This window comes from Chroicocephalus ridibundus, chromosome 9, assembly GCF_963924245.1.
Source record: "Chroicocephalus ridibundus chromosome 9, bChrRid1.1, whole genome shotgun sequence".
Taxonomy (NCBI): Eukaryota; Metazoa; Chordata; class Aves; order Charadriiformes; family Laridae; genus Chroicocephalus; species Chroicocephalus ridibundus.
Window position 1 is genome coordinate 14007037 of NC_086292.1, and position 17057 is coordinate 14024093.

General features: G+C 38.4%; 1 protein-coding gene across 2 annotated transcripts in view; it reads right to left on the minus strand.

Moving 5' to 3' along the window:
* The window catches only part of AMMECR1 (AMMECR nuclear protein 1), a 109605-nt gene that overhangs the window by 41806 nt on the left and 50742 nt on the right, over positions 1 to 17057 (minus strand). For both annotated transcript variants that reach the window (XM_063346592.1, XM_063346593.1), the window contains exon 3: positions 5860 to 5970. In XM_063346592.1, coding sequence (XP_063202662.1) covers positions 5860 to 5970 — 111 coding nt within the window. The remainder of the gene's footprint in view (positions 1 to 5859; positions 5971 to 17057) is intronic.

Consider the following 17057-nt stretch of genomic DNA (forward strand, 5'->3'; position numbering starts at 1 on the left):
CCTTGCACTTTACCTCTGGGTCATGATGTTTTAAAAATAAGTCTAGTAAAAATTAGTTTAAAATCATCTATTGCCTTGATATGGCCTGTTTTTTCCTCAGGTCCATTCCCATCTTCTATGGAACGGACGCTCCCTCCTCCCTTCACAGCAATAACGCTACAAGGTTATAGTGCTTATGTATTTCCAAATCTCTTTCAAACATGGCTTTGGCTCAGGCGCCTCTTTGTTTCGCTATGGAGTTTTAGTGACTGGAGACTGTTAAAAAGTGATGCGAATCACTTCACCACGCTCTCTGCTGCTGACTACATGAAGAGCAGGATCTGCCTTACACAGGTCACTGGGAGATGTCTATGTCACGGCAACATCCTCAACTACCAATCTTTCAACGGGGCCCACGGCACACATTAGCAGAGAAGCAGTCCTGCAACCTCTTCAGCATCCGTGAGACCCCACCTCAGGCTGTGTCAGTTTGGTACCCCACTTCCTACCTCGCCCAGGAACACAGGATGCTCTGAAATCACTCCCAACTGCGCTCTCTAGGACAGAACTTTGTCACTCAGCAAAGGGATATGATGACACTTGCTGTGACTGCCTGAGGAACCCTGGCCTCCTGAAGTCTTAGTGGCTCAAAAGGCTTTAACAGCATGCTGTTATTATTAAAGCTTAGTGGATTTTACAAGTTGAACCCCCACTAAAACCTTAACAACTAACTAGGGTCATGAGGGGCAAGTGGGAGTTAGGAGTTACACATTCCCAGTGGGACACACTGGTTGTCCATCCACTCAACCAGACACAGAGCCATCTTACCACAGATCTCCCTAAACACCTGTTCTCACCTTGAGATCCTCCCTCCCTTGCTCATCATCCTTTAGTAGGGGTAAAATCCGTGCCCTCTGCCTCAATTAAGATGACCTTGAAAACTCAGACGCAACCAGCAGACACCGGCTTTTCATAGAAGCGTACAAATGAAAAGGAAGCAACGTGACGCGTCCTGGCTTTAGAGACCATGTTAAACACAAAAAATATAATTAACAGTAGTGAGTTCAGGCTGTCAAGAGTGTATGTTGCTCTCTGCAGATTTTAATTTTGAAAGTGATAGTGTAAAGCTTTATTTCACAATCATCAGGCATTTTTCATTGGTGGCCACCAGATGCAGAGTAGTAACAGAATTAAAAAAGCTGACTTTCCGCAGTGGTCTACTATAAATCAAAGCCACAAAACAAGACAGCCTGCGAAGTATTATCAGTGAGCAACACAGAAGCAACAATGTGCTCTGAAATATTACAAGAAATGCTATTTGCAGGAATTAATTCAGACTATGACTTCTGTGAACAGTGAAGGTCACAACACATGTCAAACACATATATATAGTTCCCCCAAGTCTGCAGTTCCAAAATTGCAGTCAGATACATGAGCATGTTTTGCCCTGGATCAATGGCAATGTCTATCTACACCCATAGCAATGCTGCCTAATAGTAAAGGCACTGGGAAGTTAACACTGAGTTGTAGGGGCTGATTACAGGGAAGGCTGAACAAGTCTATGATTAGTAAAAAGAAAAAGGAATTAAACAGAGTAGTAACCTCAGCGAAACACAAAAGGGAAGCTGCCCTGTCTGCACAAATACTTGTCTTTAAGACTTTAGTAAATAAGGCCAACATAAATATTTATGTCGTCAGCCATTCAATATTTTTCTATTTTACCCGTTAAATAAGTTTGCCACACCTTAGCAAGTTAGCTTTACTATATGGAAGAGGAAAGGGTGCAGGCAGGCAATGTGTCAGCAACAAGGACTGAGGCTCTTGAAATTGCTGACAAATATAGAGCAGTAGTTCATGCCACTGGTAGCCAAACCGTCATATGGAATCTACACCCAAATTCAGTTATGAGAAAGTTGGACTGCAGCTTTTATTTCCTTCAGTATTATGCTTCTCATGCCAAGCTTCCCTCTTTGTTTTCTTTTCTTGATCAACCACATCTAGGCTGAATGTCTGACAGCAGTCATACTTCTCTCAGGTGGAGTGGTAAGTAGAAGATACAACAAAAAGACCAATTACATCATTAGTCAGTAGAGACAGGCCTATGCTAGTTAAGGAGCGTGGGTTGCATACTATTTTAAAATTTAAATCCAGTTTTCAGCCATTATGATAATCCACTTAATGTTTGGAGTTCTCCAATTTTTCTTCCCTGCTTTCTTCGGTGACAGAAGGCTCCATCATATAATATTTCCCTTTTCTGCCTCTTCTCTATTTCCCTCCCCAGATACATATTCTAGCCTTGACAGGATAAAAAACCACAGGGTTAAAACGTAATTTATACACCTATACTTGTTATATCCAATAGGCATAAAATATGACTTGAAATAACATGAAATGGGTAGAGAAACTAAACTAAAATGAATAAATGAAACAATTTCTTTCAATATCTCAAGTGTAAGAGAGCAGGAATTTAAAACTTCAGTGCCAAAACCTGCATCTTAGTGCTGAACAGAATACATGAAAAAGTAATTCATCAACCTGTTGTGAAATTCTGTGGTAACCTGCTTCCAAGTTCAGTGTATTTTCTTGAAGGAGCTGTAAAACACAAGGTATTTTCATAATCTGTGTTGGTTTATTTTTACGCATTCAGGTGGGATATTCAATTAACACATTCAGTCTAAAGAACTATTTTGCCCATTATAAACTTCTTGCATCCTAATATACAATATTCAATACTGTAAAACATTTTGGATGAGGTTAGATTTTTATCCAACTAAGCTCCTAGTAAAATTATATAAAAATGACGAAATCTGAATCTATCTTTTCAAAGTTCTGCAGAAGATTTTAATAATACACTTCCTTTCCCCTGTGTTTCACTGATATAACTTCAAAGAAAAATTGAATTCTAATGTCTAGATTTTATTAGGAACACAGTACTAGCATTTTTAACTATGGGTATTCTCATCCCTCCTCATGACTTAGGCAGATGCATCCAATTAATGATGAATCATTCTACATACATTTCCTGTTTAGAACATACTGGCAATACCAGTGTAACGACCCACAGAGCTCAAAATGGGGAAGAGAAACTCACTTGGTCACACATCATCACCATTTTTGTTTATAGACCCAAAAAGGTGGTTTTTAAGTCGGGGGATGTGGGTGTCCCAAGAAAGAAATTGATCACTTCAGATTCCTAGATGAAGTATCGTTATGGTATTTCAAAGAAACAATGCTATTGTATGCAGATAGAGATGTACATGCTCATTGTATAAAATATACGATTAGACATCACTACTAGAATTAAGGAAAATTTGATTTATCGTGATCCTAAGCACTACTCAGCATATTTATAATAAAATCACGTGTGAAGGAAATTGAGGATATTTTTATGGCTAAGCACCAGGGCATTTAAGAACAGCTGTTCTTCTGTACCATTTTACTCACTGGAAATTGGGCCACAATTCCACAGGTGCTGAAAAATATAAGAATCAACTAGACAAACAACCTGGTTCTGTTTATCCACGCTGTACCTTCAGAATGACTGAAGAAAAGTGCCTCCCAGCGTCAAAGTAAAATAAAGTCAGAAGAATATCTGCCTACATCCTCAACTGAAAATTTTGGTGAAGTTTCACTTTCTGATGGGGAGAGTCTATTCTCATTCTGCCTATGTTGTTGATTAATTTTTGCCTTCCCTGAAGTTGTTTTTTTTTCCCTCTTTCAGGAATTGTCACATCTTCTGCAGGAGCCTATTGCCCACATACTGCAGGATCAAGCTATAATGTCCTAGTTTCTGATCCCTCCTAGGGAGGCCTGTGGAGTTCCAAACTCTGAAAGTTCAGACATTTCAAAGGTGCTTCATTTATTCCTCCAGTGGTCTCCTCTGAAGCTCTGTAGTTGAAAGGACTAACACCATGAAGGAAACTGATCACAGGTAACCCCCTCTTTCTTTTTTTAAATAATGACTGGTACAAGTGAACAACTTTTTTTGAACATTCAGATATGAGCTTTACGTTTCAGTGGTTGTATCTGAAGATTAGGTTTTTTCGGTTGTGTGTTTTTTGGGTTTTTGTTGTGGGTTTTTTTTTTTTCTTCCAACAACAGAAAACATTCTTTTTTGGTGGCATAGACATGAAAAATGTTCCCTGTGAAAGGTAATAAAATCTAACATGCCACTAAATAATTTTTAAAAAAAAAAAAAAAAACAAAACAACCGAAGATCTCACAAAGATCTTTGAAATATAGGTTGGTATATAGTTTCATTTCTCTCATCCTGAAAATTACTGAATTATCTTTCCTCTCTATAGCCTAGCATAAACTTCCACAGTGTGTGGCCATCATTTAAACACTGCACTGAAAATATTTCAGTTCCCTTTAATTTGCACCACTTTTCACGTATTTTGAATTCACCTTTCAGAGTTAGAATGCAGTGATAGAAATCTCATAAACATTTTTAAAGGTACAGCACTATTTGATTTGTGAGAATGGAAAAATCTATGAGCAACAAAGACTTTTTTTGGCTATCGCCTTCTTCCTAGTCTTAAGGGGTAATTTTCTGTACAAGCCCATTGTTCTCGATCAGGCACTGCAAAGTGTACACTTAAATAAAACGCTCTCCAGTGCAGAAGACAAGATGGTTTTCCTCCAGTCTGGCTCACTAATGGTTAAGATTTTAAGGCTTTTAACCTTCAATACAGAGATTCCTTTGAATTTTATTATAAGCTGCTTCTTCTCATTGGCCATTTTGATTGCTGAGGTTTTAAAGGAGACAACCAGAAATATTCCAGACCACATAATAAATAAAATCAACACAACAAAGGTAACTAGGTCTTTCAGAAGTTTGTAAGGACTCCAGGAGATGAGCAGTTGATTTCTTCAAGCTGAGCAGAGAGAAGCATGAAATGAACTTCAGCTTGTAACAAACTAGTGTAAGAAAAACATGTAAGAAAGAACAAGTCCCATTTTAATATTACTTAATACTGGGATGGACAGGGTGTTTTAACAGCAAAGAGAAAGATCCCGCAATGGAGGAAAGCCTCAAATCTAAAGTGATCTGGAAGCACCAATTATTTTAAGTGATGACAATTTTAGAGATCTACACATGCTAGAATGTAGTTTCTATTTTAAAGCACTATAAACAGTCTATTGTAACTGAGTGGAACAATATTCCATTGATTCTTTAGAAAATAAACTTAAGAAAACTCTTAGAAAAAACAAGTAGAAAGCTTGCTACTAGCTCTAGTGATAAACTTATTAGTTTTCACTCTATGCAAAGGAAATGGAACAATATTAAGGTGAATGAATTTAGGTGTAGATCAAAAAATGAAGGATTATGCTGCCAGGGAGTGAAGGATTATCATCACTTACCTCCCTCATCCAGAAGCTTCCCACTCAGGGGCTGGGATGTATCTGAAGAGTAACATGTAATGGAAATTTGTAGCATTAAATTAACTGCAGCTGATTGGAAGCACCTGATGGAGAAGAGGTGAGAATACCTGCTGTTTTAGAAGTGTGAATAGGATAATCCCCAAACCTGACTTTCTGGTCTTCTGCCCTGATATTAACTATTAAGGTTAAAATTTGTCTGAACACTGGAAAAAATACTATTAATAGTCAGATGCAATAAGCTACTAGAGAGTAGTTTTCCAGACCAATAAAGAGACAAAAGGCTCAAGTTATGGTTTTTAACTGAAACCATAGCCTCATGACACCAAGTAGTCAAAAAAACAGGCGATACGCTTAGCATCAAAAGGAGATACAAGTTTTCATTGATCAGTACAGTGACATAGCAAAAAAAACCCAAAACAAACCAAAGCACACCTATCATCTCCTTAGTAGACTATTTAAATATGTAAATCAAGGCTACAGAAAACAAAATCTTACCTAGTAAGTGTGTACTCCCTGAGTCCTGAATGCAGGTTCATGGCGGAAAAAGTACCTATGCATCCACGCAATCGTTTATCTCGACCAATCTTCCACGTTACAAACAGTGGGCTGTTTTAGAGAAGAAAAAAAAGATATGATCACAGAAGCAATATTGACAGTCTGTGTGAAATATGTGCAACAGTGCCCTTCCATTTCGGGCAATGGCGGGCCAAATCTCTAAGATAACTGCATCTGAGCAGGCCATGGTATTTAGAAATGTCCTTTGCAATCCTTTTCACTGTTCTAGAAACATTGCTCATGTGATATAATAGAATATAAGATTACTAGAGTAGTTAATGGACAATGAAACGGCTTGATAAACAGATATGATATGCTCAGTGTCTCTCTCTGTCACCCAAAAGCCTCCTTCTGTGGATGGGAAAAGCCTCGCCTCAGGCATCTGTATATACGGAACCCTTTACAGAATGGAAAAATACCCCTGGTCACACTAGCCCGCCCTCCACCTGAGCACAAATACTTTTGCCCTTAACACTGCTGGCAAGTAACTACTAGAAATCCTTGGAAGACAAGAAAATTTAGGAACACCCTCCAAACTTTAAAAACTGCCTGAGGAAAGGATATTTTCTGCAGGAATCCCAAGTCAGTATTTAAGAATCTCAAAAATGATGAGGAGTGGAGTAAAATCTCTACTAAGTTGAACATGTCTCAATTATACAAGTATGACAGTTACAAAGAAATACTTCTACTATCAAACAACTTTATACCAATCTATACATGAAGTTAACAAGAAAGAGACAAACCACACAAATTTTCGTGGCCAAAGTTGTCCTTGCAGTTCTAGAGCACTGTATCAATACAAAAGCAACAGAAAACTACGCAAACCTGAATTTCTCCAGGGAGTGCACTTGGCTCCTGGATACCCAGTCCTCTCAACTCTAACAAAGATTTCTAATCCTGACACGAACAGGAATGTATAGAGAAGAAAAGCAAATAAAATTTACTCTTTTTCCATAAAGGAGACAAAGTGAAGTGGATTACACAAACAAGAATGCACTCTCCCTTACTGTTACGCTTAAAAGAATAAAATAAAAAATAAAGGTATTTAATTTAAAAAACTTGACACAGAGTATTCTTGATCACAAACAGGTTCACATTCCTGCAGAACAAGCAACCCCACCCCCCATAACTGCAGAGCATCTCCCCCTTAAATCCTGAAGTAAATCTGGTGTTAATTTTTGTGGAAAGCTATCAGCCATTCAGGCATAAATATCATTCTTGATATGAAGACTACAGCCACGCTGTACTAAAGCTGACAGAAGCAAGGTGCATCTCTGACATTCAGAGCACCTGCAACCACCACACACACACTTAAGGATGTACAACTGACTTCTCTCCAAAGCTCTTTGATCAGGCATTGCTCCCCAGATGTACAAATCACCACCCTGATTTCATCTTGGTTTTCTTTGTAGTAAGGACCTGTCTAAGAAACAGCTGTATCATCCATAGTCACTGCTATGAAGATCAAGAAACGTAACATGAGATAAAAAAAATACATGATCTGCAAATTTCTCTGCATTTCATGAACCAGAACCTCCCTTTCAAGCTATGCTGAGATTCTTAAAACATACTAAAGCCAAGAGCATTATTGTATGAACACATCAGTCACTGCACAACTGCCCAAATCACTGCACAGTGTAACAGAGATGGATATAGCTGTACTGGGGTGTGGGGGCGGTTGGACTCTCAAGGAGTAGCCCATATTCCTTTTCTTCTTCCATCCCATTCGCTTTGTCTGGTGTGGCACGAGATATTCATCATGTAATGGCAGAAAAGGAGATGCCTCTCGGTGCACAGCACCAACGCAGCAGCATCCCATCCTCTGGTAGCTTTCCAAAACCTATTGTTATCGCTTGCTGGTACATCAGCTTCCTCTGTATTTGATTAAACTGGACAAGTTCCCTTCTTTCAATGATGATGAATAGAAGAGGAAGCTGAAGTCATACTTTCTTTTGGATTTGGGTTTCCTTTTATTTCTTTTTGGCCACACCACCCCCCTCTTTTTTTTTTGTTTTGTTTTTTTTGTTTGTTTGGGTTTTTTTTGGTTTTTTTTTTGTTTAAGTTGTTTGGTAAAAACTGGAGAGAATAAAGCCAGAAGGGACTATTACCTAACATTCAGTAGAATGCAGATCATTACACTATTCTCCATTCAGATCAACAAGTGTCATTTTACCAGCTTTTTCAAGAAAGGTATCCCAGTTCCCCTAAATGGTATCAACAAAATGATTAGATTGCAATGGCACTGAAGACAATCTCTCCCCTTGCACAGAAACAAGCCTGAATAAGATTCAAATTAGACTTCAGGATTATTCTCTTGACCTTTATTCTTTGGATTATGAGATTTATTAGCTGTAATACACTTAGTGGAGGGCTATAATTCATGGAAACATATTCGCATTTACTTTCTTGACAAAATGCAATTCCTTCTAGGATGCATTGTTACTGGTACTTTAAAAGGACAATAGAATATTATGTCCAGAGACTATCACTGAATGTCAAACAGATTACCGAAACATTTGCATACGCTTTGAAGGTCCTTGTCAATGAGTACCAACAGAAAAAGTAAAAGTTATATACGTGTATTTTTGTACTAGTGGTAGTAGTCATATAAACATACCAACTGAACTAAATTTAAACCTCTGCCCATTGAATAAATGAATCACCACCTGTAGATATACATCACAAAATCTGAATAAAGATGCTTTTCCAACCTTTCAACTTCTGTGCTCCCCAACACTTGCCTCCCTGTTCCCCAGGAGCCACTAAAGGTATCAGCACACCTACACAGAAGATATAAGCTCACCAAACAGAATTACGTTTCTTCATTACCATCACAGATTTCTTCAAAGTGTAATATGGACCAAAGGTTCAGAGCAGTCAGTGACCCAAGAGGATTCTAACTCTTAAGATTCGAGAAATGAGGCTGAAAGGGACCTTCAGGGCTCCTCCTATCTTAAGGAATAATTACATAATTCTGCTCATAAACGATCCACATTCTGCATCTTAAACATTACTAGAAATAATGGGGACAAAAAACCCCAAAACGAAAAATTAAGATTGCCTCAAAACCTCACTGAAGTTTAGAACCTCTGGAAACATTCCGATTTCCTGCCAAAATGTTTTCCCAGTCAGCTTGGACCTAGCTATTCTTGTGCCAACATTGTCCTTTAGTTTAAATAGTTCTCTTCCCTTCCTGGTTATTATTCCCTAAAGTATTTATAGAAAGAATTCACATGCCTCTTCAGACTTCATTTTTCTGAGCTAAATGGGTTGTGTTCATTCAGTTTCCTCTCAAAGGGGATCTTTCCATTCTAACTATCACAGCTCTTCTCTATACCTTTTTCCAGTTTAAATTCACCTTCTGGAACATCAGTGTCCAGAACTGTATGTAGAATTACAGAGGAGCGTCTCGCACCTGTATTAATACTTCCATCTCTGAACTAGAAACACTGACTGCTACATTTTAGGATTAAGTCTCGCAGCCTAACATAAAACCATTCAAAACTCCACAGAGCATTTCTAGTCTTACACTAAACAAAGACAATGGCAAGCCTGCTCATGAGACCTAGACAAGCTATGCAGAGAAAAGAATTTGTATCTTTCTAGTTATGTTCCTTTGCTTTTTATTGGTACCCTTGGTTTCAGCTGCCTGCCCATTTTCTCCAAGTCTCCAATGCTTCTCTTGTGTTTTAAAGCCAGCAACAACCCACAAATAAACCTGCCATTTAACATAACTGCAAATCTGAGATCTGAGGCTATGTGCCAAACTCCACAGATACCGATGTCAAGAACAGCTTAGTAAATACGTACATTTTCAACTCGAAAAAACCCCAAATCCTTATTTTCGTCTGTTACCTGTTTTTCCTTAAAAGAGAGGCAGGTTTTTTTGAGCAACACAATATTAGACCTAAAATGAAAATTTGCACCTCCAGGCACTTGAAAGAAAACAGAAGAGAAAATCTTCAGTAAAAAGCAGAAGAGGCAGCAGATGTGATGCTGGAGATCTGAGGCCTCTTTTTGCCTAAAGAAGTTTGAAACCATATATCCCATAAGAGTGGGAGAACACACTGGGGTGAAGTGCGCCCACCTTTCTGACTCTGGCTCCCTCTTGATCTAGTATGAAAGCACGGTTGGGTTTTTTTTCTGTTGTTGCTTGTTTGTTTTCCAAAAAAAAAACCAAAAAAAACCCCACAGAAAGTAATCACCAAAGCAGACGCTGCTCTTCCCTAGGAGGGCTCTGGCAATCAGCTTCAAGTAGTCCTCTTACTCAATTCAGGGTGAAGCATCTTATTAAAAAGCAAAACAGCTCTGAGCTTGGGAGTGAGCTCTCTTGAACCAAGAGACAGGCTGCCCGGGGAAGTGGTTGAGGCACCATCCCTGGAGGTATTTAAAAGATGGGTAGACATAGTGCTTAGAGATACGGTTTAGTGGTGGTTTTTGTCAGAGTTAGGTTGATGGTTGGACTAGATGATCTGAAAGGTCCCTTCCAACCTAAGCAATTCTATGATTTACTTGCCTGATGGCTTACCCAGCTTCTCATGGCGATGCCAGGAACCTCTGACATACCCTACTGAGAGTGTTAACAACAGGAATGATGCAGAGCACCCCGAATACTCAGTAGCTGAAAGTTGGTGGAAGATGTTTCAAACTGTACAGAAGGAGAAGGGACCAAATCCAGACCCTCAGAAGCATCCGTAAAAATCTTAATCGTTATTCTTTCATAAGGGTCTGTATTTTGTGATTGGTTTTTTGTTTATGAGACAGACGCTGAAAAAATATTTCCATCTAAAACTACGTACAGATACCACAGAAAATTCGCAAGCAACCTGAGGACTATAAACTTTCCATCCAGCCATTGCCTAATTTACTATTTATTGAAAAGTCTTGCCCAGCTCTAATCTAAATAGCAGGCAACTGTTTCAGTTATTTGCTATAGAGGTTGTCAAGCACTACCCCATGAAAACCAGCTATCACACATACTGTTTTCCCTCCTTTCAGTTGCAAAACTGAATTAAAGACACAGTTGCAACACAGTAAGAGTTTAAACTAATATTGCTTCCTTATATAAAATTGCTGTCATCAAAAGGGTCATACATACACAATCTGTCTCCTTGACAGACTACCAAAGTATTTGCATGTATCCAACACCCTAAACACTGACCTTAAAGGCTAGCCAGAAAATGTGTAGCAGAAGCACAGGAGCTTGGGTCACCCGATCAGAGTTCTCCCCCATGTGTCACTTCAGCTACTATGATGCTATTTTCATTAATGAAGAAACTAGGACAGCCCTGTACTTTACTTGAACATTAATCTGTTACAACTTCTGGAGAATTGGAGCACTTCACATGAAGGTCACAAGGTATAAACCTATATAAACATTGAAAGAAAGTATCAAAATACTCTTATACAACATGCTTATCTGTGCACTAAGCATGTATCTTATTAATGTTTTACAATCAAAAACACCTAAACCAATTGTTGACCTGCCTGCTATAGGTTACTGAAAACATTCAAACTAAAAGCAAAAGTGCACAAGCTATTTTAGTAATCAGTCAGCTACCATAGTAAGAGTCAGCATGCCAATAACTTATACAGACATCATGTAGAAAGCACTGTTAAAAATATCCTCTTTTAATAGAAAGCAGCACTGGATACAAGGTGCCTTTTATTTGCCAGTACATTTAATAAAAAGTGAAGGGGGTTTTTTAAGTTGGGGTGTGGAGGAGAAGGCAAGTGTGAATACGTTGGTTTTTTTCTGGTACAATCAGAGGCAGCATGAAAAGTTTCTCTTCCTTGTTATGGATAGGGAGGAAGAGAAAGGGGAGGAAGGTGGGAATAACAGGGGAAAGGAAGGGCAACAGATAAGGAATATTTCACAACTTTTATAAAAGACGTGCAAGAACTTCTTTGGTTTCACTTGAAGACTTCAAGTAGGACTTTGAAGTGAAAAGGATTAAACTTGATGAACTGAGAGGTAAAATGATACTTAGGTAGACATTTTAATTATAGTTATTTATTTAACCTACCATCTTTTATAACCAGAGAAGGGAAGAAAGTCTTTACAGTCCTAATGTTACTTGACACCCAGGGCTGTAGGATCAGACACTTTGAAAAGCCAGCAGCTCATCCCTTTGTAAGACCAGACTGCTTCCACTTCAGCTCCGAGGATTTCCAAGCTTCAACATGCCCAGAAAGTACTCTAAACAAGCAAAGTTGCAGTGGCAGTGCTTTCCTTTTTGTTTTACACAGGTGAAAAAGCTATTGTTCCTAAATTCTAGAAATTTTAACATTTATATTTTTTAATTAAAGCTTACTCTATCTTATTTGGAAAATCATGCTACGCTTTCAAATAACGCTAAACCCTCACATAATACTGTTTCAAACTAGAAGCATACAGAGAAAGAGAAATTAAAAGTTTATCATTAAAAGAGTATGCTGTAATCCCTTGCACAAGCAACGCCAGCCTTTTTCAGAATCCCCAAAAGCAACCTCCCTGCTAACTGATGCACTCTAAACTTCGTTATACTCCAGGCTGTGGCATTTCCAGATGTCACAATTCAGTGAGCTAACCCACATTACTCAATGTAAGAGATACAGCTTAGTAATGAAGGAGGCGGGATTGCTGATAGTTTTATCAAGGGCATCCGCGCGTATGCTCTGAGGCACAGGAGGGGGGCAGGTATGTTGAAAGTATCTGGTTTGTGATGAAAGGGGAAACTTGCCGGATGATATTATGGAGCTGGTCAACAGCAACAACAACCTCTGGTGAGTGCCTTTCTGCAATAGTCATACAAGCATACAACGTGCTGCGAAGATATTTTAGCTTACCAGATATATTCTGGAAAAAATCTGGGAAGACACAAGAAAGTCAACACAAGAGTTCATGAAACTCCAAGGAGGAGTAAAGGAGAATGGAAACACCCTCTGCCCCCCCGATTAATAGACAGAATTTGATAAATGTAGACAGTTAATATGTAAGATGTTCTGGAAGACAAGAGAACAAGGAAAGGAAGAAAAAGTCTGTAGCTCCTCACAGGAAAGGAAATGGGTACAAGTGCAAAAAAAGACCAACCATCATAGTAATAGATCCACTTGGAGAAATTGGAAATAAATCAGGTTATTGAAAAGACAGAAAAACAGCAAAGCACAAGAAAAAGAGGCATAATGAAGACAATCATGTTGCAAACTGACATATGAATAAGTATGAAGAAAAACCAACTATAATTTACGAGAAGAGAAAGACAAGGAAATTGTTGGCCAGCTACTTAACTCAGAGACTTAGGGGAACATATGGCAACAGAAGATGCTAAGAAATCCAAACTGTAAAATGTTCAATTTAAAAAATCCTCATGGTAAGAAACATGAGTGCTGGGACTGACTGCCTGGGAGGATGTACAGCTGCCATCATCAGCGTACCCTCAAAGCCCTCCAAAACCAGGCCACTGTCAGCAATACTGTAAATATGTTTGATTCTGCCCTTTAACAAAAGACAAGAACAAACGGTCTCCTGATGTTTACTACAGACTCGTTTTCTGATTTTGTATGATGCAATGTAAGAGAACAAAGGGAAAATTCACACACAAAACTATCTGTTAAATTGTGGGAGAGACGATTGTTATTAGAAACCTCTAGGATCGGGGAAAAAAAAAAATCTGAGAAAAAACAGATTCATCTTGCACTTCTGCATGTTTCCTTCTACATAGCACTGTAACAGAAGTGAGTAGAGAAAGAGAGACATGTAACATTAACCATATTCTAAAGGTCAGAAAACAATTTACTTATTGCTTCAAATAATGTAAGACTGAGTAGCTTCAGTGAGGTTCAAGGTGCTGTTCAACATTTACCTGAGTGTGTAAGCACCTTCTGAATGAAAAATAGAAGCCAATTTCTCCAGCAACTTATCTACAAGTTCATAGCGGGCTCTGAAGTGAAAATTTAGAGAAGTCCATAGATGATATTTTTGCTATTCTGAAAGCCAATATAAAGAGTCTTTTGGGTGAAGGTTATCACTTTATTCCTAGAATTAGCTCACCTTAAAGACTTCAGTTTCTCCTTCAGCCTAATTAGTCTAGACGCAAACAAAAAGCTAGTTTTTCCACTACGGTGCCACTTAACACATATTTTGACATGAGTTAAAAAAAGCACACTACTTGCTTGGCTACTTTTACACAATTGTAAAAAGAATTAGGTACTGAGTGAGAGTCTGAAATCCTTTACCCTGCCTGTGTCCAATTATACACAAAAAACCCAACTTACTAGGATAATGACTTTATCTAGCAAAATTCATAAAGACTAGAGCACATCAAAAAAACCCATAGATTTCCACAGAGAGGAGAAAATTTATTCTGTGATAACATTCTTCCTTGTGGGAAACGCCTCAGATTCTTACAACTAGTCTATATTGCATTACCTCTTCAACACATTTAGTGAATGAAGAAGATTCCTTACAGCCAATACACGATGATCCGAAGACAGTCACCACAATCTACTGGCTTCAGAAGCTGGAAGCAAGATCTGCAATTTTTTAATTTAAAACACTATGTAACTACTGAAAAAATTATTAAATACTTCTGAAGGCACAGCATAGTCTTTCAGTTATTCTCAGAACTAAATGATCAAGTGAGCAACTCTTCCAACTACTGAATTTCAGAAATAAACATTTAAATATTTCTTTCTTTACCCACATAACAGACTGAGTATGTTCGGTTGTTTTCCTGAAATCATTACATGCCCTAGAGAAATCAGCCTCACAATCAAAACCTGAGCTGCTAGGTGTGAATTTGTTAGCAAGTTCTGCTTAGCTAAGCAGCTAATCTTAAGGAAGGTCAGAAAGCAGCTACTATTTTAAGAAAATCTAGTTTAAACAACAGCATAATCAGGGTTAAAAATAAGAGGACTGCTTATTGGTAGGTCATTTTCTAAGGTGAACCTGCAACACCTTAATTAAAGATTGCATTCAATATATTAAAATTACTTTTAAAAATGGACATAAATTCACAAACACAGCCAGATGATGTGGCTGTTCATTCAGCTGCAGGACCAGTGCTGCTGTTCTTGTATACTGTGTTAGATGAGCTGGCAATACGGGCAGCATTCCAGAAAAGAGAAGTTAAAAGTAACCATTTACAAAAAGGGGGTGCCGACAAATTTTAGGTACGCCCAGATTGGATGCTCAGTCAAACACTACTCTGTATTTACAAAGTCATTCTTTTGCACCTTCTCCCTCCAACTCTCACAAGACTATCCATCAACTTCATGAAACAAATTGAGTTTCTATGACATACGTTCCTAAGTTCACTGTTCACTTTGCTGAAATAAATATTTACATGCAACAAAATCCAGAACTACTCAGAAATCACACAAGTTGGTTATGTGGGCTTACTTAGCAGTGCTAAAAAAAGATCTGAATATTTACAGTTCCTCAGAGAAACAAAACTGTCAGTAAAAGTCACGTTCTACACAAGCAGAGAATCACAGCTCGGGACAAAACTGGTTTTACCCACCTCTGTACCCAAGACAGTATTTAATGTTGCCAACCCCCAAGTGCGTTTGAAACTGAACATACGGAGTTGCAGTACAATATAACTGCACTTTCAAGAAGCAACCTGCAAAACTCTAACATCCTCCACAGTGATGCTCCTCGGGGTGGTACAGGTGGCAATGGCAGAGCACTTGGTCTGTGGCACGGGAGGTCACAGGGCACCTGAAAATTCCTCAGGATGGCATCTTTCATACAGGTCATCTAATTACTCGCTTATTGCTCAGGGTTACTGATGCATCTTTAAGTCTATATATCTTGTTTAGGGTAAGACTTGAGTTTTCCTCTAAAATGGAATGTTTCTTCCCCAAACTCCCACAATGACAGCTTCATCTGGGTATAAATTGAGTTTGTATGACGGACCAATTTGCTGTGGTGTCTGCGCAGGCACACAGCTGAGGGTGCATACGCTAACCAAGAGGACATACCGGTTAATCAGCTCATACTGCTTTAAATTACAATGCTTCAACAATGTTCCAACTGCAGTTCTTGCCCACCACAAACCAAGCAGTTTTATATCTCAATCAGCAGGTATCAGGTTTATACATCTGGATAGCTGCTAAATCATTAAGTTAAATTAAGTCATCTAGAATTGAGTAACCTGAGAACACCAATCCCTAGGGCTGTACCTCAGCCACTAAAGCCATTTGTATTTCCAAGACAATAAGATCAAGTTTAAGTGAGGATCCAACACAGATCCTATGCAGTTAGGCCAGAAAGCGTATTTTTTTAATTAAGAATTATTTTTTTTAATTAAAAAGAAAATAAAACTCAAGCCTTCGAAATATTTCTAGTTCATACAGCTGTGGAGACAGCTTTGCAAGTATGACCCAAGTATCAGCCAATGCAATATCACAAGGTTATTCCAGCACCTTGGCCATCAATCTTAGCAACAGCAGTGTTAACATAGCCTTAATGTTTACTATTTCTTGTCAGAATCATGCATTCAACAGGGAAACCATTAGTCATTTCAAATTTAAAATACTCTTTGCAATGATGAACAGCGTGGCACGAAGCCGTCACCCACACAAAAAAAGGCAGGGAAGGACATGATTTGAGAGTAAACATGAAGAAGAAAAAAAAGCAAGGAGAAGTAAAATAGAAAATTCATAGTTCCTCCGGAAAACTGTGGAAGTGAAGGAAGAGTGCGGGAAGAGAAGAACTTTTTCATCTTCCTCTGAATGCCAAGTAGAACGAGTCTGCTAGTCTTAAATAAAAGAAGCTAACAAAGTAAAAAGGAACTACCAGAATGGAACAAGGAGTTACATCCCCTTTAAAACACAGCAATTGTGATGCCAAGGCTCCTCACCAGGGTATTATCACAGTACTTTCTGTGATCATGCACACCATTATCCCCTGCTCTTCCATATTTACCTCTGACTAGTCGGTTTAACCTTCTATCTTGTAAACTTCTACTAATCCTATCCAAGCCCTCCCCAGCAAGGTAAACATCCAAACATGTTCCTCAAACACAAATGAACAAACAACAACAAAAATCTATTTCAACACCAAAAATCACTAAAGACAATAAATAATCAGCTTCACTTTTTTAAAAGGGCTTATTGTTTTATACATATTCTTTCAATCTAAGATGCCTGCA